Source organism: Lonchura striata, chromosome 11 (assembly GCF_050655825.1).
Source record: "Lonchura striata isolate lonStrDom1 chromosome 11, ASM5065582v1, whole genome shotgun sequence".
NCBI lineage: Eukaryota > Metazoa > Chordata > Aves > Passeriformes > Estrildidae > Lonchura > Lonchura striata.
The window spans coordinates 6,788,224-6,808,967 of record NC_140713.1 but is presented as its reverse complement, the minus strand read 5'-3'; the positions used below and the strand labels follow the sequence as shown (position 1 = coordinate 6,808,967).

Below are 20,744 nucleotides of genomic sequence, written 5' to 3'. Positions count from 1 at the left end.
GGGAAGGGACGGGCCGGGCAGCGGCAGTGCCGCCGGGCGAGCGGGGCCCGGCCCTGCCCGCCCCGTCCCGCCGCGCCCCGCGGCCGGCACCCGCGTCCTCCGCAGCCCGGCCCCGCAGCCCCCGGCCCGGCCGCGGCGGGGTGAAGGGTGAAGCGGGCGTGACTCACGGGCACACATCTGCCACTGCAAGCGTTTAGGAAATTGCCGTTCTCTTAAAGGCAACCGCCTATTTATTTCTCTGGGGTGAAAACCGGGGAGTTGCACTCCATTAACGCGTTTCAGTCACCAGCCCTGGCACAGGATGCCGAAGTCGGTGGAGAGCTGGATGCTGGTCTGGAGGAAGAGGAGAGCTTTAGCATTCCTGGTACAGGAAGAGGACTGGAAACAAGCAGAGAGGCGGATGGTTATGGTAGAATATATGCTGTTTATTTATGAAGGTAACCAGGACTTCTGACAAATTTTATAAGCAGTTCCCTCCCCCCCCAAATTAAAAAAAACCCACCAATGTGTGTGCATATACATACGTATACATACCATACACACACTGCACACACATACACATGCTGCCAGCACTGTGCTCTCACCGTCATGCTTTCAAACAGCTCCATCCACCTTGTTCTCCTCTCTTGTCAAGACTTACTTCAGTTGGACAAATTGTTACGCAGCTACGATACAAGGAAGAAATGTTCTGCATGGCTACCAGAATGCCCAGGGGGCCTGTTTGTTTGTTTATTTTTCTCTCACTCTGGAGAAGCTCCAGAGTCCAAAGGTGCAGCAGCACCAGGGACAAGCCTCCTTGCCCCACCACAGGCATTGTACAGCCTCACAACCCATGCCCCGTTCCAGGCACTCCTGCCTTGGGGTTGGGAGGCAGCAACCAGTACAGGACACTGTGAAGAAGGCAACACACACTCACACTCATCCACCCATACAAATAATAAAATAACGTTGCAGCACAAGGGCATAGTCACTGTCACCAGGTAAGAAAATTGTGTGATGGCAAAGATCTAAGTAAGGCAATAAAGTATAGCTAGTGTACATGGAACGGCTTTCACATTACATGAGGCACAGTTTGGGCAGACAGAGACTTGAAGAAGAGCTAAATGTCCTGGAATAAAGCAAAATACACTGAAAGTTCATAGTAAATACCCGCATCAATAGGTATTTATTCATTTGTGCTTCGCCACGTCGTGACATACAGTACAAGACACTGCTGCTCTTTCTTTGCATGGAGAGAGCTCACCATACTCTTGCAGGATGCTGCTCCATCAGTCCCAGGCTGTCCATCGGTCCTGCAGGGGTTCTGCCCCTTGTCCCCCTCCCAGCCAAGGCAGGGAACAGGGCTCGGCAGAGGCAGCCCAGCCAGGCTGCGACAGTCCTGGCAGCAGTCTGGTGGCTGCCCCACACCTCAGTGCTCCTAACGGGCATCCAGGGCTGCACATCCTTCAGCCTCAAATCCTCATCACTGACTTCCCCAGAGCTGCTCCTGCTCGTTGCACTGCAGGCCAGCTGGAAGGGGTCTGGCAGAACACCCCAGACACCACAACCCTCAAGCCTGCACATCCCTCATTCCTTCTTCTTGCACCCTGCAAGGCTGGAGGGCATAGTAAGCCCCAGAGCCCCTGCAGCCAGCTTTTAAGGCACATCTGGGTTGCTATATGTGCTTTATTACTGTTTTCGTTATTATTGTTATTATTATTATTATTATTACTGTTATTTACCCTGTGTAGACGCATGGTCTTTTAATTCTTTCGTCCCCTTGCCTTTCTCCTTAGAAAACCCACCATGTTTTCAGCTTACTCGTGTGTCATCTCTAAGGCACCAACCTTTTAATACTTGAGCTGCCTGGCTTCTTGTATAGGTCGTGAATTGATAAAAAACAAACAAAACAAAACCAAACCAAAACAACGCCCCACTCCCCTCCCGCCGGCACACCGCGCTCGCCGCACGCCGGTACAGAGTATCTGTGCGCGGGCAGGGCAGCCCGGCCGGTCCCGGCGCGGCGCTAGGCGCAGCTGCCCATGGCCTTCACCAGCGAGCTCTCGGGCAGCTGCCTGAAGATGCCCCGCAGAGTCTCCAGCTCCCGGGTGAGCTGCTCCACCCGCTTGCGCAGCCGCTCGTTGTCGGTGGTGAGCTCCAGCACCTTCTGCTGCGTCTCCACGTTGCGCTGCTTGGCCTTGTCCCGGCTCTTGCGCACCGCGATGTTGTTGCGCTCCCGGCGCACCCGGTACTCGTTACTGTTCTTGTCCACTGTCTTTTTCGATTTGCTCCGGTGGTCCGAGGGCATCATCTTGAGGGTGCCCGCGGCGGACAGGCCGCCGGGAGGGTGCGGGTGGTGCGGGTGGTGCGGGCTGGGCACGGGCGTGGGGGGAGGCGTGGGCTGCCCGGGCTGGAGGTGCATGGTGGTCTGGGCGCAGTGGGCGATCTGGTACTGGAGGTGGGACGGGTGCTGCTGCGGGGCGTGATGGGGATAGAGGGCCGACAGGGCCGCCGACTTCACCTCCTCCTCCTCGCGGGGCTCCTGCTTGATCACCAGCGGCCGCAAGCCCGGCGCGGCGATGCGCTCGTAGAGGGGGTCGAGCTTGCCGTCCATGTAGCCGGGCACGCAGCCGAAGAGCGGCTGCTGGTGGTGCTGCGGCTGGTGCCCCGGCGCCGAGGCGGCGGCGCCGGCCCCATGCATGGTGTGGAAGTCGAAATCCCCGGCCAGGATGGCCTTGGCTTTCTCCTGCTGCTTGCTGTGCTGGAAGAGGTCGGCCAGGAACTCGTCGTTGAAGGCGGCGGGGTCGATGTAAGCGCTGATGTCGATGGAGTTCTCGTTCTCGCAGATATCGCCGAGCTCCGCGCCGCCCGCAGCAGGTGCCGCCGCCGAGGGAGCCTCTCTGTAGCTGTAGGTGCTGCCGGGCAGGTGAGTCTGGAGCTGGTGGTGCTGGCCGCTGCTCATCGGGGGCCGGGAATCGACCTCGTAGAAATTGGCTTGCTCCATGAAGCAACTACAGTCTGCCGGGCATGGTGAAGGGCTCCTGCAATCCAAGTTTCGAACGGGACGGCGGCGGCTCTAGCAATCTCGCGGCACGGTGCTGCACGGCACGGCTCGGTGCTCCCGGAGCCCGTCCCCCGGCCCAGCCCCGCTCCGCTCGCTGCCTGCCCTGTTGCTAGTGGGCTGCCGCGGTGCTGCGTGCCGTATATATACAGCCGGCAGCAGGGCCGGGGATCGCCCTCTAGTGTCCAACCTCCTGCTGGGAACCTTTGACCGCCGCGCAGCCGGCTCCCAGCGCCCCGGCCGGGCACTGCCGGCCTCCCGCCCGCCCCCGGGCGCCGCCGCACCGCGGGGAGAGCGCCCCGCTCTCCTCGGCCCCCCTTCCCCTGTCCCGCCGCCGCGCCGGGCTCGGCGGGCGCTGAGCGCTGGATGCTCCCGCCGAGGAAGCTCCGCGCTGAGCAGGGGCCCGGGGGGACGGCGCGGGGACTTTGTGCCGCGCTGCCGGGGCGCTCGGCGGGCAGAGCGGCCAAAAGCGCCGGTGCATTTTCACCGCCCGCTGCCGCCTCTGCGCCGGGAGCTTCGGCCCAGCGCTCCCCGGCCGCGCTTCGCACACAGTCTCAAAGTTCACCATCCGCGCATACTTGCAAATATTTGGCCAGTCGTGAATATTCGCCTGTCGGGTTTGGGAGCCAAGGCGCTGCCTCGCCGGCGGGGGTTACCTGCCAGCAGAGCCGTCGGGCTCGGAGCAGCCGGCCGAGGCCGACCGCGCCGCATTCCGCCGGGACCCGCGGGGCTCGCCCGGTCACAGCGGGACCCGCGGAGTCCGGCCCTGTTCGGGATGCCCCGGCGGGCAGGGTCGGAGAGCTCGGTGGCCGCGGCGGCTCCCGGCTCCGGAGGCGATCGGCCGGGCCGCCCTGGGTATCCGGCCGCTACCGCCGGTCCCAAGCCCGGAGGAGCTGCCCCGCCAGCGCGGAACAGCCCGAGTCGGGTCATCCGCGGTCCGCTTCATTCCCCGCTCGAATCGAGCAGGTAAATTTAATGCCGGATTTCGCCAACCGCACGCTCAGCGATCTCGAGCAGTGCCGGGCACGGGCCGCCTCCCGGCCTTGACCCGGGCTAACGCGGCCGTGGCCGGCTGTCCCTGTGCGCTGCGGCGTGTGCCCGGCCCGGCGGCCTGCCCAGACCCCTTCTCCGGGGGGCATCAATGTTCCCGCAATGCGGGGCTGGAGAGGAGCTGCGAGTCCCAGCCACCGCTTCCCTGTGCCTCCTGGGTATAGGTCAGAGTCTCCTCAGGAGCCTCCGTCTCAAGCTTCAGTTCGGGCGGGGTGAGGATGCACAGCACTCCTCTTGCTGCCATCACTCGCAGTACGCGAATAGATGTGTCTGTCCCTACTTGTACTGCACCCGGGTGCACCTTGGGCAGTCCCACGGGCATTCAGCTCTCCTGGTTCTGAGGGTCCCTTTGAAAGGACAAGCCAAGCCCACCTGGAGCAGGTGCGGGCTTAAGGACGCTACAGAAAGATCTTCAGGGAAAAGGAATCAAACATAGTGATGGCTGGAGAAAAAAAGATGCAATTCTTAGTTCGGAGTGTTTTCGTGAAAGAGAAACTTGTGACAGTAAATTCCTCAGAAAGGGTTTGACAGATTTCTTGCAATTAAAAATTCAAAGGATTCAACGGGAAACAAAAATGACAATGCACCAAAACGCCTTTTTTTTTTTTTTTTCCACACAATGCAGGTGTGAACTTTTGTTTCATGAGCAAATGCTAGGCCAGCAGAGTCAGTTGGCACACTCCAAGGTCCTCTCAGGAGACTGGATTCTGTAATTACAGCAGGGAAACATTAATTTACAGATCACAGAGTATACTTTTCACTATCAATTGAAAAAAACCTAATCCTAAATTGTTTTATATGCAGTCAGTATTTTCTAAAATTATATGTCTTGGTTTCAATGCAGTAGCAGTGCCTCACAGGGCTGCTTCCACAAGGAGCTGCAGCACTGTCTAAGCAACAAAAACACTCATAAGAACTCTGAACAAAATCCTGGATCAGAGGAAAAGCCTCAAGTCTGTGACAGGAGTGAGTCTTGGGTGTTTCAGAGTAGAGAGTAAAATGTCCCTGACTGTCCAAATTCAGCTTGTTCTACTCAAGTGAACCCATTTCCTGAAATGGGATGAACACATAGCTGGACATTTTGCCTGCTGGGAAAGATATCATCTGGAATAAAAGCTGGTAAGTAGTTTATTCTTAGAGTTTTCAAGAGGCCTTGTCTGACTGAAGTCGGCAGAAACAGGAATAGGCCATGAACATTTAAAACAAAAAGTCACTGCTGCACGAAACAGCAGAAAGATAACTAAGAAAGTGTAAGCAGAATTGTATCACTAAGCTTGTGATTTAATAACAATACCTACACCTCTCAAGTCCTTAAAACACTCTCACATTTTATAATCATTCTGAAATTAAGGCCTAACTACATGTTAAAAAAAATTAAAGTAAATCAGAACGTTTAGGATCAGATTCCATTCCTAATTACTGTAATTAACTAACAAGTCCCCACAATTTAAGGACTGGTTTGCTCAGTTTTGGGGTTTTTTTTTTACATAGACCCCTTTTATCTAAGTTAAGAACTTTTAAAGTTTTCTATTTTTACTTGGAATCCTAAATTCCAGTTCAAATTATTTTAATATAGTACAAAATAATGTTCCCAGACTTACCAAAAAGACATATCTTTGTCTTTTTATTTTTACTCCCTGTTTGAAGACAAATAAAATACTTAAAACTGTCTCACCCTCAAACAAGCAGAAATGCTTATTTCCCCATTCATATCAACAGTGATTGATACTGAATACTTCAAATATTAAAGAGAAAACTTGTTGCTTAAGTTATACAAACAGGGAGCTGATTTAACTAAGAGAGGAAGGATGCATGTTGCATACCATGGCTCCCTGAAGCAGCGCTGTCAACTCTTGAGGGTGCTATTCTTCCATCCCAAAGCAGATCTTGCTGTCCAGAAGCTCAGGGAGGGCGAGTAAAGTGCTCCACAACTCAAACCAGCAGTGAGAGTCACCTGTGCCGAGTCAGCTGCACGCCTTTGTGCTCAGGGAAGGAAACATCAGACCAACATCACTGGGAAGGAATGTGACCAAGTGCATTTGTGACGATTAAGAGGTTTTAATTGCACTGAAACACTGAAGTCTCTTTATTTTTTCACCTGAACTCTGCTCCTGTGTTGTTCTCAGGCCTTTCAGTCCCGTGGGCTCCAGGATGAGTTACTGGCTGCAGGATGGAGCTCTGCCTGCTGATCCAACAGCCTGGCAGCTTGTGCACAGCATAGCATGTGGCAGCCCTGTTAGGAACTGCAGTGCAACTGCACATTTATTTTACTACCTTGTTAAACCAGAATATTTCATTGCTACTGACAAAGCTCCAGGCAGGAGTTTGCATGCAAAACTTCTTGGGGTGAATGGCAGCAACAGCCCAGCCTCTGCTCTCTCCCACCTGCAGGACTGGTGGGAGGAAAGAAGACCAGGGTGGGCAATGTGGAGCAGAAAGGATGGGACAGCTGTCGTGGGAGGGACAAGAGGTATTATCCTCACTGCTTCTTCCTGAGTGCACCTGGGGAGTAGCAGGGATGGAGCAGCAGTGGTTTCCTACGCAAATAAAGAGCTGGCAATCTACCATCTTACTTGTTGTGATACACTGAAACACAAACTTCTCCCCTCCCCTGTTGTGTTTTCTGCCCCAGGGAGGAGACACATGATACTGCACATAAAAGCTGCCACACATGACAATTTTCAAAGGAAAAGACTTTATATGCCAAAGCCTTGGAGGCCCGTAGATCAGAATGCAGCAGTGTCTGACAAGTCAACCAGAACCTTCCCTTCAGCTGGGAAAGGCAGCTGGGGACTGCTTATCATTTTTTAATGTGCTTTTTGGTCCAACAACAGATGATTTAATGACTTTATCATTACAGCTTTTCTCCTTTGGAGAAACACAACTCCAAGGTGAACCAACTCTAATCCATGTTATTTTCCTCTTCTTTTTTTTTTTTTTTTTTGTACCATTCCCCTTGTTTTCAGGGTGTCTAACAATTCTTGGTATCCTTCTGCTCTACTGACTCCTGGCTCTTCTACTGAGAGCTCAGTCCTTTGCAATTTCCAAGCTAGGTGACTGAGGGCATTTCTCATTTCCATTTACCTGATAATTGCTCACTTCCATTCAAATGATCCTCACAGCCCAATCTGTTTCCAGCTTGTCACCTGTAACCTTGCACCAATCAGTCTGTGAAGTATTTTTTATCCATTCACAATCTTTGCATGGTTAATGAGCCATTACATACACAGTTCCTCTCTTATAAATAGAACCATATTTCACTGACCACATCCACTGTGCCCGAAACACTGCAGATGTTTTTCAGATACAGGATTAAATCCTGCTCCAAGGAACATACAGTTGAAATACCACCAAAAAACAACTCAACAAGTGACACTGTTGCTCCTCATCTCTCAGTGCACTGTTTCCTTCTGCTGCACTAGGCCATCACCTTTGCCTTAAGACTTCCACAAATGATGTTATGATGTTTAACAGTAGTTCTAATAGCATGCATCAGGTATCCCTTTGCTCAGTATTTGGCCACAATCCATTCCACTATCAACAATCACCCATTCACTCTCTCTCTCTTTAGTATTTCACCTCTGATTAAATTATAACCTCCTTTCTTTCACACCTGAATTTCCAATTGTCTTTACCTTACAAACTTCAATGGTTTCTCTCACCATGAATGGCTCATCATCTTTAATTTGTTCATGTTACATCTCCCTGGATGATGGAGCAGTTTATAACTCTCCATTTCATAGCTAGAGAGCTGTGAGATGAATGATTTGCCGAGGCCATACAAGAAATACATAACAAAGCTGAGTATTTAATCTCTCCTATCCCCTAATATCAGCCTCCTAATATCACCACCAATGAGCATGCAAAAGTTTGACTACTGCATTCCTACAAAGGAAATCCTTTCATACAGTGCCTTTTTGTTTGCTGTTTTTTTAAATGGAAACAGATAATTTTTTTATCTGAAATAAATTTATCTCTGAGGTGAGCTGCCAAGAAATATAGAAAATACAGCTTATTTTCTTTTAGACCCTAGGCCAAGTCTACTGGATTGAAGACTCTCATTGGTCTCAGTAGGAATCTGTGCAGACCCTTACCTGGCATACAAATTATGCAGCAGGACATAAAGCAGCAGAACAGTAAAAGGGTATCCTACCCCAAACTCAATTCCCAACTGTGCTTTTAGGGAGGTGTACTCAAAATATTCTCTGAACATTGTGGCTCTTAGACTTTGACTAGCTACTTTTCGTGGCATTATACAAGAGGTAATCCAAACCCAGAGATTTAAAAGCTTGTAAATCCAGAAAAATTATGCAATTTTTTCCCACTCAGATGACACCAACTTCCAGCATTTAATGAAGATGCTCTCAAGGTGCCTACATGAACTGTGCAGGGAACTCAGATTTACAAATCTCAATGTCCTAAATTGTACCTAAAACTAGATGCTGAAATAACAGTGACTTAATAGTCTTGTCAGCAGGACTGCACAGCTGGGTTAGCATCAGTATTTACCAAAATCCTGCTCGTTAGAGCAGCAGCATCTCCTCTCTTGTGTGAGTAATTCACTCTGATACCCAAAGTCCATTATGATAATGAGCTTCTCCATAAAACAGCAATTTGCAGAATTACCTAAAGTGGCATCTAAGACCCAACAACTACATTGGTTTCAAAGCACACCTACATGAACACTGGGAGGTAACACTGAATTACAAAGAAAATACCCTTATTTGTCTCTTATATATGACTGTGCATGAATCCTTTGAAAATACTCATGTAGTCATCCTGCAACATTATTCAGACCTGCCCTTTTAATGTAAAAGGCGGATTTTAAGCATAACTTTGGCAGTCCATAGTCAATCCAAAATCTGGTTTCGAGAAGGTACATCTACAAAGCTGAGCTACTACTTGAGAAGACTGCTTAAGTAATAAGGAATCTTGCCACTGACTTAGGTGTTACATTTTGCTGTTCTCAAAAGACTTTCAAAAAGAAGACGAGACAGCATTCCTCAGGCTTCATCACTCTTTATAGGTAGTTTGCACTGTAGACATTATTTTTTGAGTTTCTGAAAAAAAAAATATATATGACAAAAATACCAAAAAAGTTAAGCATTTTCCAGAAGTATAGAAAGAGATGCTTTGCTACACAAGAAATGTACTAACAGAAGAAGATATGAAAAGGGAGAGCACTGGGACTGGAAATTAAGAGAAAGATCAACTTATAAAAATAGCCATTTCTTAATTACATATTTTAGCCATGGCATTTCTTTATTATGTATTTTAGTACATGACACATCGTGTCATAAAACTTAGACCTTGACATGGACAAAATTCTATGCTCTCATCCAACTTATTTCCCTTTAGGAGAGATTGTTACAAGGATCAGGATTAGGCTAAAGAGTAAAAACGTGATAAAAGTTTACATTCTGTAGTACAAAATGGATCTGAAAGCCTCATGTTGTCTCACAGATGAAGACATTGCTAAATCAGACTCCAGCATGAGAGCCCTCAGAGAACTCAAGGATCTGGTGGGCTTTTTCTACTCCTATTGTGAGATTCCAGTGAAGCTATTGTGAGATTCACTGGCACTGGGATAACCCATGACCTCCCAGTTTTGATTGCCAGCCTGCAAATATTTGATGCTGAAAGTACCTATGGAATTAAGGACTAAGATTATAAAATATGAAGATAATATTCTTTTGGTGTAAACCTTTTTTTATTAATGTCATAAAGCATTCAACTTCAATGGCAGAAAGTTTTGGGAACACACTCGATTAGTCTTTTAAAATGTGAGGTTCTGTAAGTATTGACTCTAAATTAAGAGGAAGCAATTTTACTGCTCAGAGCAGATGCCATCTTGGATCTTAAAATCTGACCCCCCTGTTGAGATAAATTCAGTTTTCTTTAATTATCCCACTATTAGCCAAGGGATTACTGGCATGAGTAATCCAAGCAAGAGCTGGCTAAAATAAAAAAATGTCAATGGCAGCAGGAGGAAAGGGAGGTGAGGAAGGAAGGAAGCTCAGCAAAGTTCTGAGAGTCACTTAGTGCCATCCCCAATGAATCCAAGCCGTGATCAAACCAGCCACCAGCATGGGGGAACAACAGGTGCAGAGAGGGAGGAAGCAAGTCAGAGGCAGTCTTAGCTTGGAAAGGATCACAGTTTTGTTATCAGTTTATCATAGTGGCACTTGTGGCATCAGAACTTCCTTGACTCTCCCAGGAGTAGCCCCTGCAGAGAGGAGGAGCTCATCCTTTGGAGCTGGCAGGGAGCCGAGGTTCCCCCTTGGCACACTGACCTGCAGCAGCTCAGGGCAGCACAGCTCTCCTGTGACACGAGACATGGCCCTTCCTTCCCTGCAGAGATTTCCAAGGTCACTGAAACACCCAGAGAAAGAACCTGGCACTGCTGGGTAACTCCTCTTCTGACCTCTCAGAAACATCACACTTCACTTCCTCACAGGAACACAAGTTGCCACGGTAACATTCAGCATGCCACTCCTGTTAATTGAAATAAGGAGTCTTTACTCACCACCACATGAGCTCCTCAAGACCTTCAGATTTACTTTTTTTTGTTCAAACTGGAATCTTATGTTCAGGTAAAACAAGTCTTATGTGAAATAAGACTTAATCAGAAAGCAAGTGAGTCTAATAATCAGTAGAGTTTTCCTGAAAAGATTACAGACAGATGAAAATCTAGAATCCAAAGTTTCAAAAGTTTGGAGGAAAACAGGACTGGCTACTTCAAATGATGATGCTTGGAATAAACCATTCTTTCTGCTTAATGTTTAAAGGCAGCTGACATCTGAGCTACAGAACAGTTTGAAATAAATATTATCAGAATTCATACAAATACAATCAGAAGATTTCTTTTGATGGAAGCCATTATATTTTTTACTCATTTTATGGAATCATAAAAGTATTTTGCTTGCAATAATATTTCAGGAAGTAAAAAGCCAGTGACAGTACGAGATTTTTTGCAAGGTTTGGGTATCTAAAAGCTCATAAACAATGCTGAAAAGACACTGCTCCTCAGATAAGAGAGATCAACAATGCCATGTGACTTCCCTGGCCATACTTATTAGAAGAGCTAAGTATAATGAAGGCTAATCATTCAGCAAGACCCCAGGGCTAAGAGGTCTCTAATTCCAAACAAAAAGTCCTTGCAAACTACATGTGTTTTCAAGTAAAAAATGAACAAACTATGAAATGGGCTCCCATACAGCAAAAAAGTATATTTTTTTCTTCTGCTGTAATTAAAGATAGGAAATGTGAGTAAGGTTTTGGACTCTAAATTATTCACTTTGAATAAGTCTTTCAAGCCTAAACAATTATGCTAGATGCTAATTTGTCACACTGTGACACAAAGTAACCCACAGAAGCAGGGTAGATGTAAAAGGAAAGAAAAGGAATCCAAAAAAAGCAAACTTGATTTTCTGACTGCAGTATATATACAATAGCAAAAGTGACAGTGGATTGGAGGGTGAAACTGCCACCTCTCCAACCACACTGGTCAAACCAACAGTCCATCAATTCTCTCCACCCACAAAAAAAAAAGTGAAACAATCTTTATTTACATGAACAGTGTGTGAGAAAAGTCAGTTGAAATATGGAAATATCAGAAGGCATAGGAACTTGTATAATAACTTTAAAACTCTCAAAAGAACAGGGCAACACTAATATTAATCAAATTACATGTAATATAAGCATAAATCCTACATTCCATGACAAACACCAAGATTATATTAATGTTATATAATTATATTAATGGTGAATATGAGCAGTACAAGCTGCTCACATTTATGACATGAATGTAGTAAATGTAAAGTGAAATTCAACTTGACAAACTAAAATTTAATTTCAGAAAAATAACTCCTGTATTCTTTAAAGCAGGCAAAAATTCCAGATTTTTAATTACATGAGTTGCATGATTTAAAAAAGAATTCATGCAACATGTTTTAGTTGTGCTGCAGTTCTTTCTTTTATTTTACTAAAATATATGACTTTAAAAGGAAAATGATGATTTAAAAAGCTGTGTGACACAGAACCCATAGCATGGGAAGGCTGAATCCATGCTGGTTGTCTGCAATCTGAGGCTCAGCTGCAAAAGACAAGGACAGGAAAGTGTACAGAAACCTGTTGCTCCCTGACAGAGAAACAACTGCTGACAGTTGCCACAGCTAATACAGCTGGCATTATGTTGGGTATTTTCCATTTAGAAAAGGGCTATTCCCCACCAGTATGAATGTTCTGGGATGCGTTAGAAAGGCTTAGTAGAGGAAGCATTTATGTGACTAAGTGCAGGGTTTATTGACCATTTACATTTAATTTAAGTCATCAAGAGATCATTTGCATCTATGGTAGGGTCTAGACCACATGGGAATTACTTTTCTCCTTGATTAATAAACTGATATAAACACCACTTACCCAATTCAGGATGTCACTGATAAAGTCTGAGGCTCCCATTTCCATCTCTTTTATGGAGTTGAAGACACTGTGGGGCTCTTGACTGCAGTTGTCCCTTGTACATATCTGTGCAGGTTCAGCTGCTGTTTCCACTGAATATCCAAAAAATGGTGCCAGTGTTAATGGAAGACAATCCATATAAATGTATGTGTCCCTATTAAGAGGAAATGCTATATGCTCAAACTGTGGAAAATGCTGTGGGAAGAACTCTGATCTTGTGACATATTAAGTGCAAAGCCAGCCTTCAGGAAGGTGCTTTGCTCCAGTGCCCCTTGCCTTTTAGTTTCAGTGGGCTCAGAGCTACACAGCCAAATCTCCCTTGCAGCACAGCAACACCTCTGTGTCCTTGGCTCTACGTATTTTGATCACATCCATCTGGTGGGGGAGCATCTGAATGTGTGACTTCCCGCATTTTAAGTGGGCTGAAAACCTTTCCAGAAATCTACTAAAAAACAGTCAGAAAGAAAGTTAAGGATGCAGCTCTTTAGTTTCCATAGCTCAGCTACCAGTGCTGCTACAGCATGAGGTGTCTGAGAGCTGACTGTGAGCTGCCATGAGAGCTACAGCCTTCATGGAGGGAAGCCAAAGATACACAGGCTGCTTCAGACTGCTCCAGTGTTCTCTGATGATGCCATACACTGGTGTTGAGTAAATGCCCCTACATTAAATCAGTGTTCACACAAATATTTTGTTATAAACATTTTGTGTTTAAGGCATTGGCACTTGTTCTGAAAAAACTGAGTTTTTTCAGTTAGCTATGGCACCACTAAAGCACAACATCCCACATTATCTTGCTAGCAGTGCAGAAGTTTCTCAAAGCTGGAGCTCTCCTGAAGTGGCTGCCTATGTACATGCTCCTGCCAGGAGTACACTACACCTGTGTGCACTCATGATGTCTTCATTTTGTTCACAGCAAGGAAAAAGACCATCACGTGCATTAGACCCTTTGTCCCACTTGCTGAGTCCCCTAATGTCAAAGGGCTTTACACAAGAAGAGAAAGAGGATGTGATACAAAAGCACACATAAACAAACATACCTTGAAGAATCTCTTTTCCTGGTAAGCAAAGTCCTTTTCTCCAACTGCCAAACCCCATTTACAATAGGCCTGCAGGTGACTTGAAGGCAAAGCCTGTAGTCCCTGGAGGAGAGCCTCAAAAACCTGCACAAATGATTGTGACTTTTACCATATTCACTATGCACTTTCTACAATTTCTGTGCACCTTGGTGAAGTCCTCTCTAGAATGTGCATGCTCAACAAATATGGAGTGTGCAGTAGAAGACTTCAGGGACAGCAGTGCTCCTGTAGGGTAGGTCTCAGTCTCTGCCAGCTGCAGGTGGTTGGTTGCCAGTGCACTTGAGAGTCCGTGAGAGCAGGTTCAGTGTTTTGAAGTGTTCTGTGCTGTCATCAGCTTTTCCTTTGCTTGTTACTCTCTTTTACCCCATATTTTTGCAAACAGGTTGTTCCACTGTAAATCACTGACATCAATGTTGTTGTAACATTGCTGAGCCTGAATTCTCTTTTTGGGAAGGATTCCGGATAACTTCAATTATGTCTTAATTGTGGGAGAACTTCTGAAATAAATCATGCTTGACGCATGAAACCCCCATATGATGGCTAAACAACTCAGAATGAGGAGACTCCTCTGTACAGAGATTTGCCAAGTTGAATTTCACAGGTGCACAAAGATGAATGCAAAGGACATGTAGTGATGGAGGGAGCACAAACTTCTCCTATTAGAGGGAAGTCTGATCGAATTACTGCTGAGAGTAGAGAAAACCGGATGTTTCTGGAACATGCTACAAAGTGGTTTTTTCTACAAATTTGTCTGTAATGTTTATATTCAATACAAACCCAGATTGTGTCTTGTAAGTTCACAGTGACAGAGATATTCAGATGCCTGCAAGTGTAAGTGCAATTGCTTTGTTCTTCTGGTAGCCTGCCTTAAGTTTGAAGGTTAGCAGAGCCTAAGCAGAAAGCTGTGCCCCACTGCTTCTTTGGAAAATACTTCTGTTTCAGGAGGCAAGAGAACTGGTGCCTTGGAGTGGCTACATAAAACAGAGGCTAGACAAAATTCAGAAAAGAGAAGTGGGTATTTATTGAATGTTTCCCTTAAGCACACTTTGGGCAGTCAAAGGCTCCAAGGGGCTACACCCAAGATGGACAATGGTCACAAGTTTTTCACACAGTTATAAGTTTGGTCCTTTTACATATCAGGGGTTAATCCCCCAATTACAGTTTCAGATAATGAAGTAATTTACTCCAAGTTTGTCCCCCCAATTCACTGTTGTTTACATCTCTTGGGGGCTGAGACAGTGAGGTGTCCTTGAGTTTCAGGCCTAGAGAGGAATTGCTTTGAATAAAATGGGAGAACAGCAGCTGACAGGCTATGGAGTTTCAGAGTTATACACTAAAGCAGTACAGGATCTGAAAAAATGTAACAGCTGAATCCTAAGGCATCAGAACTAGAAACTGTTAACTCACCAAATGCAAAGAATTGACATTCTGGAAGGAAGACTGGCCCTGCTGAGGTCAGTACTTACCTTCTTTTCTGTTGGGGACAAAAGATAGAGTCTGCATGCCTGACCAAAGTATCAGTCACTGATTATCTCATCCAAAATTCTCCTCCAGTGTTAGCAGCAGGAGGTCAATGACAGACATGTTGCAATTGCCAATACATTTTCTCAAACTGTCCTCCCACATATTTTGTACAATGATAAATAATTCATTTTCTATTCATGTTCATGAACAGAATTGAGGTGGAGTAAACAATCAGGTGGACTGTCCTCTGCCAGGTGCCAGACTCTCAGTTTTCTCTTTCAAATGGCTGTTTTTTAAACTTTTCATGGTGTTTTAGAGGTCACATTGGTTGCAGGGAATAATAAAGCCATTTATAAGAATGCAGTTTGTGTCCTCATCTTTACAAAACCATGAGACCATAACCAAAGTTATGTCTCTCCAATTTCATTGCTTTTCTGGAAGGGTATTTATTTTAGGCTTCTGCTCTGAACCATTTTGAAGTTTGCATCAAATTAATGACGAAAACTATTCACTCTTCTTGATATCACAGGAATAAGGTAAAGTTCTTCACTAGAGTATGCCCTGTGATAAATAATGCCCTAGTAATTATGGGTGGGGATTTTCATGTGGTGACTGATGATGCCTTGGAAAAGAGCCATGGCACGGTGCATTCAGAAGCTAAGCTATCTAAATCCTTGCAGGCCTCATTTATGCTTTTGGGAATATAGGACAGGTGTGGCAATTACTAAACCTGGATACTTGAGAATTCACCTCTTATTCCCAGGTGTGGGCCATTAATTCTCGCTCAGACTTGTTCAGTTCTAACAAGTCTCTTTTGAACCAGATTTTATATATGCACATATACTCATACAATAAATAGTATTTTTCTTTCAATCAATTAATCTATTTTGTTTTTACTCATCTTTAGCTATGCAGCCTTCATCTTACCTAACATTTTACATACACATGGCAGCAAACCCCCAAAACAATCAGTGGCAGTCTACAGATCCCTGTCACGTTCTTTAGATACCTGTAGATACCAAGAAGTCTTGCAGTTTTATTGTTTAGTACAATTACTAGAGAAGCTCGAGTAAAAATCAAGCCAAGCCCCAGTGAAATTCACAACAAAGGCTTACACTGATTTTTATTGGATCACTAGACATCAGAGCAAAGCCAGAGAACACTCAAACACATGTTTGTAAAACTCTTTAAAAAAAACAAACTGTAAAGGAGTATAGTGTTCATTCTTTCTGTTAGATGATCTTCCAGAAATCTGAACACTTTGGGTTGACACACTGAGAAGCCTCCTCACAGACCAGCCATTCTTTAGGGACGTATTTGATATTTTTAAATTCAAATACCTACAAGAAAGCTTCTAACTCCATATCCTGGTATTTCCATAGAAGGTCACAGAGAGTAACATTAGCTACTTCATTCACTTCAAAGGGACATGTGGCTACTGAACTCTAATGTATCATCTTTATACACCTAAAATATGTTGGTCATCTCCTAAGCAGTCCACTAGAATATAGTGAAGAGATGGGATGATATATGTTAAATTTTGAAATAGTACATATTTTTGTGACAGTACTTTTATGTGCAAAGAATTGTCACAAAGGTAACGAGACGTTCCTCTGCCTTCAAATCCCTCAAGAAGCCATGGCTGTAATGGCACATTTCTCAGGTCCAAGTACCATCTGGTGAAATGGAATATTGGTATTGGAGAACCTGAGCTGGCCTGGATTGAAGAACAAATTCCTGACAGCATGACAGCACAGAATGAGTAAGGATTCCATTAAAATATAAATTACAATCAACAGTATTCTGTAGCTACAAAAGAGAAGACTCTGATATGTGACTGCTGAAGAACCCAACCTACTAACCAGAATACCACACAAAAAAGTGAAACCTGCAGAAGTGGGCACAACTTTATCTGTACAGTTGGCCGATTCTGAAGGTGCTTGCTAACAGTTTCTGATTAAAAAGATTACCTTCCTGATAACAGCATGAAACAAAAATACGGCAATTAGGAAATCAAATCTCAGGGCACCGCTATTGCAGACTCTGCCTAGATGAAGCCAGTTGATTAAGGTTGAAGTACAAAACCTCTCAGTCCCCTCAAAGCTGGAGAGGGAACGTGAACAGTGGTAGCTGGAGAAGCACAGCATGTAATGCCTATAGCAGTGACAGCTTGGGTTTGTGGTAAAAGCATACAAATCACCAATGCATTACTTTTCTACTATATGATGTATATATCTCATTGATCTATTAGTTTTTTCAGACACTGTAAGATTTCTGTGTTAGCCTGATTCCTTTTGGTATCACTGCTGAAGTTGTGGGGAACAGCTGTCTATTACGGGTTTTTTTGTCCTTCTCCATGTGAGAACCACTGCATTTAGTTTGGACATGTAATTGAGTTAATTGATTTTCAGAAACCAGTATAAGTAACTCTAGATGGCTAGATAACCTGGATACTTTGATAACTGCAAATAAAGGGGAGTAGTTCTGGAAGATGCAGAACTAGAAACTGGAAATACTTAGTTACAAAACTTATTAGCTGCATAGAGAGAAAGAACAAAGGCACTCGATTTTTCCTGCAAATGAACTCCAGGCAATGCGACAATAAAATGGATGTTTGCTATTAGAACAGATTGGTTCCTTTCTTTCCTTAGTATTTGCTAGAACAAAAGCGCTGTAACTTTCCAAGGCTGCAGTGAGTCAGTGCTACAATTAGCAGCATGATACTGATATAGTGGCCACCACTCTGCAATCTTTCCTTTCCCCCCACCCAGTCAAAAAGGCTACCTCTGACAAATCAGCTATTAACAGACAAGTTTCTGTCTTTTACATTATTAAATCATAGTGAAAAACCAAACTCTGTGCTTAGGAAGTATAAGCTCTGTCAAACAAATAGGCAGAGCTATTCATATTGCTTTTCCTCTTTAATTTTTTAAAATATAGCCAGAGTCCCAAGAAAAGAAACTCGGCGTCCTTCTGCTTTCTGAAGCTTTAATAGCCTCAGCTCTGCAAAATGCAGTTTTCTAACAACAGGATTTTGGTCTTGGTGCAGGTCAGTCCTGAACACAGAAAGTAATCATTGTAATACCAAAATGCAGGGCTGTTAAGAGAAGGGAGATTTGCAATAATAAGATTACAGAAAACCTCTATTACAGACTTTATATTTTCTGGGATATTCCTGAATGAATGCCATCTGCTTGGTGATCATAAGGAATGTAATCATATTGAATCTTTCCAGCTTTGAGTAAAGCTAGGTTGAGATTACCAAGAAAAGAGGTAGCAATTACCAAGAAAAGGTTATATTTTGGTACAATCAGTGCATTTGCCCTTAAATACATCTGAGTCATCTGAGTACTCCTCACAGCCTGGAATTATGTGTTTTTACCTAAAGGGCCTGTTTATTTCCACCTGTAAAACTACATATTTATTCTTCTGTGTTCTATATCACTGGAGAGAAATTAGTAATTTCTTCTCTAGAAAGTAGTAATTCTCTAAAAATTAGTAATTTCTTCTCTAGAATTTCTTTGGACTGTTAGACCAGAGTGAAAGAGTACACAGCAGCATGATGTGTGAAAAGTGAACTTTTAACTGAAATGTGCAAGTCTGAATTAAAAAAAAAAAAAAATACAGCTAAAGCCTACCCATGAGGGAAACCCCAGAAAATGCTTTTGGAAATAAATATATTTTTAACATGTAAATTGTAGTCCAGGAGTTTGTAGGGTTTTTAAGACAAAGAAATAATTACCCATGAAGACAGAGGGAACACGGGTGAACAGTGGAATCAGACACAACAGAAACTATTCCATGGGCAACAAAGCAGGTTTTGCTCTAAGTGAAAGGCACCAGGGAACTCGTTAATGATTTTGTGTTGAGGGCTCACACTGCACGGGCAGTGAACAGAGACACTTGTCCCTACAGGCTCCTCTCCCCTTTGTACCTTCTGACTCCTGTTCCCAGTGTTTCCATCCCCTCACTGGCCTTGCTGCCTCTAAATGTGAATTGCTGCAGATTATTTGAAGACACTGAATATCGGTGTAATGCTCTTCCAGGACTAAAGTCTTTAAACAATTGTGAGACTGGATAATGCATGTGCAAGTAAGACACTATTACAGCATTATCTGTAGCCACAGGGTAAGCAGTTGCTGTAGGAACACCCCAGAAGCAGAGTGAGAAGGGCTCTGGCCCAGCAGGGATCAGGCTGCTCCTCTGGCCCAACCTCTCATGGGCAGGTAAATGTGTATTTCAATGCCACAGCCCAGCTGTCCATATATTTCCATGCTTACCTTTTAGATTGCTCCTGTGATATTCTATTTTAAATCCTGCAAAAGCTGAAGTACACTGTGTGATGGTTTCTTTTAACAGGACATCATGCCAACCAAGCACTGGAGTGTCTTACATGCAGGGAATTATGTGTGAGCTTTAATGTTTAAAATAGTCAGACTCTGTGAGACTAAGTGTGCCTGCATTTTATTTTCCTCAGCTATCTTTGATGAGGATTAATGAATGAATGGTCATAAAGTGCTCTAAAATCCTACGAAAGCATACTAAAAGCACACACACTTAACTATTGTGAACAAAGGATGTTTAAAGCTTACCTGGAATTTCACTCTAGCTATAGATGTATGAATCATTGTCACAGAAAATGTAACCATTTTAATTAAGAAACAGAAAAACATTAGAGGAGTTCAAGCAAATACTTGATGACTGACAAGGAAAAGTATCTTTGTGGTAAATGAGCCGAGTAAAACTGTTTGCCCAGACTAACCCTCAGAATTTTTCTGCAAATATGGTTTATTTTCCAAGGTCCTTTACAGAAACAAACCCCTTCCACAACATCAGACAGCCATAAAAACGGTAAGTATAAATAATTGTATCTACATGACTGAGGTCTGCAACTGTATTTACAAATCTAATTCTTCGCAAGTCTTTTGCAGACATAAAACATTTTCAAGCAGGTCTGTGTGCTAAACCAGAGTAGCATTCATCCTTAACTTCTTTTTTCCTCTACATTAAAAACATCTCACTTTTCCAACTGTATTGGAACTGCCTGCACACTTGAACTTGTTCCAAACTTGCCTACCTTATAAATAGATGATTTTCAGACCTGCCCACTGCAAACACACACACACCTGTGTATTGTACATTTCCCACTCAGGGAGCTGCAAACACACCTTGCTCCCACACAGTTTGAGATGTGAGCATGTGTGTATATGTATCGTAAATGCTTGTTTGGGCAGAACAAAAGTTATGTAAACTAAAGTGTCTGGAAAATATTAAGGGCAAAAAAACTTTTCTCCACAAAAAGTGATGTATTTTATTACAACAAACATACCAGTGAAATGGTGCAAAATCTTCCTTTGACATTTAACTCCATGATCCAGATGTTTCCTAGTCTGCCAGCATTTAGGATTTATTTTCTAATAGTAAGTTAGAAAATAAAAATAAATTGTGAATTATGAAATCTAGAAATTTGCCGTAATTTCTGTTCTTAAGAGAACTGTTGATACTTTTTTTGAGATGCCTTTAGCATTCCTTCCCCTTGATCTCACAAGGATCTACGGAAGCAAACCACACGGCAGCTAGAACCGCGATGGGAATACACTGCCAGGTGTTAATTAACAGCCTGGGAACAATTAGAAGATACCAATCGGTACAGA

At 44.3% G+C, this 20,744-nt stretch overlaps 1 protein-coding gene and 1 long non-coding RNA gene across 2 annotated transcripts; both read right to left on the bottom strand.

Moving 5' to 3' along the window:
• Positions 1–404: 404 nt before the first annotated feature.
• On the bottom strand, positions 405–3,192 carry CEBPA (CCAAT enhancer binding protein alpha). The gene has a single exon (XM_021536681.3). It carries the CDS (start codon positions 2,981–2,983, stop codon positions 2,006–2,008), a length of 978 nt encoding a protein of 325 aa, XP_021392356.1. The 5' UTR covers positions 2,984–3,192; the 3' UTR covers positions 405–2,005.
• Positions 3,193–3,888: 696 nt separating this feature from the next.
• LOC146766372 (uncharacterized) lies at positions 3,889–20,603 on the bottom strand. Its single transcript, XR_014957811.1, has 3 exons — positions 12,512–20,603; positions 5,914–10,585; positions 3,889–4,797 (listed from the first exon to the last, which is right to left on the bottom strand). It is a non-coding gene; the product is annotated as an uncharacterized LOC146766372 (long non-coding RNA).
• Positions 20,604–20,744: the final 141 nt, after the last annotated feature.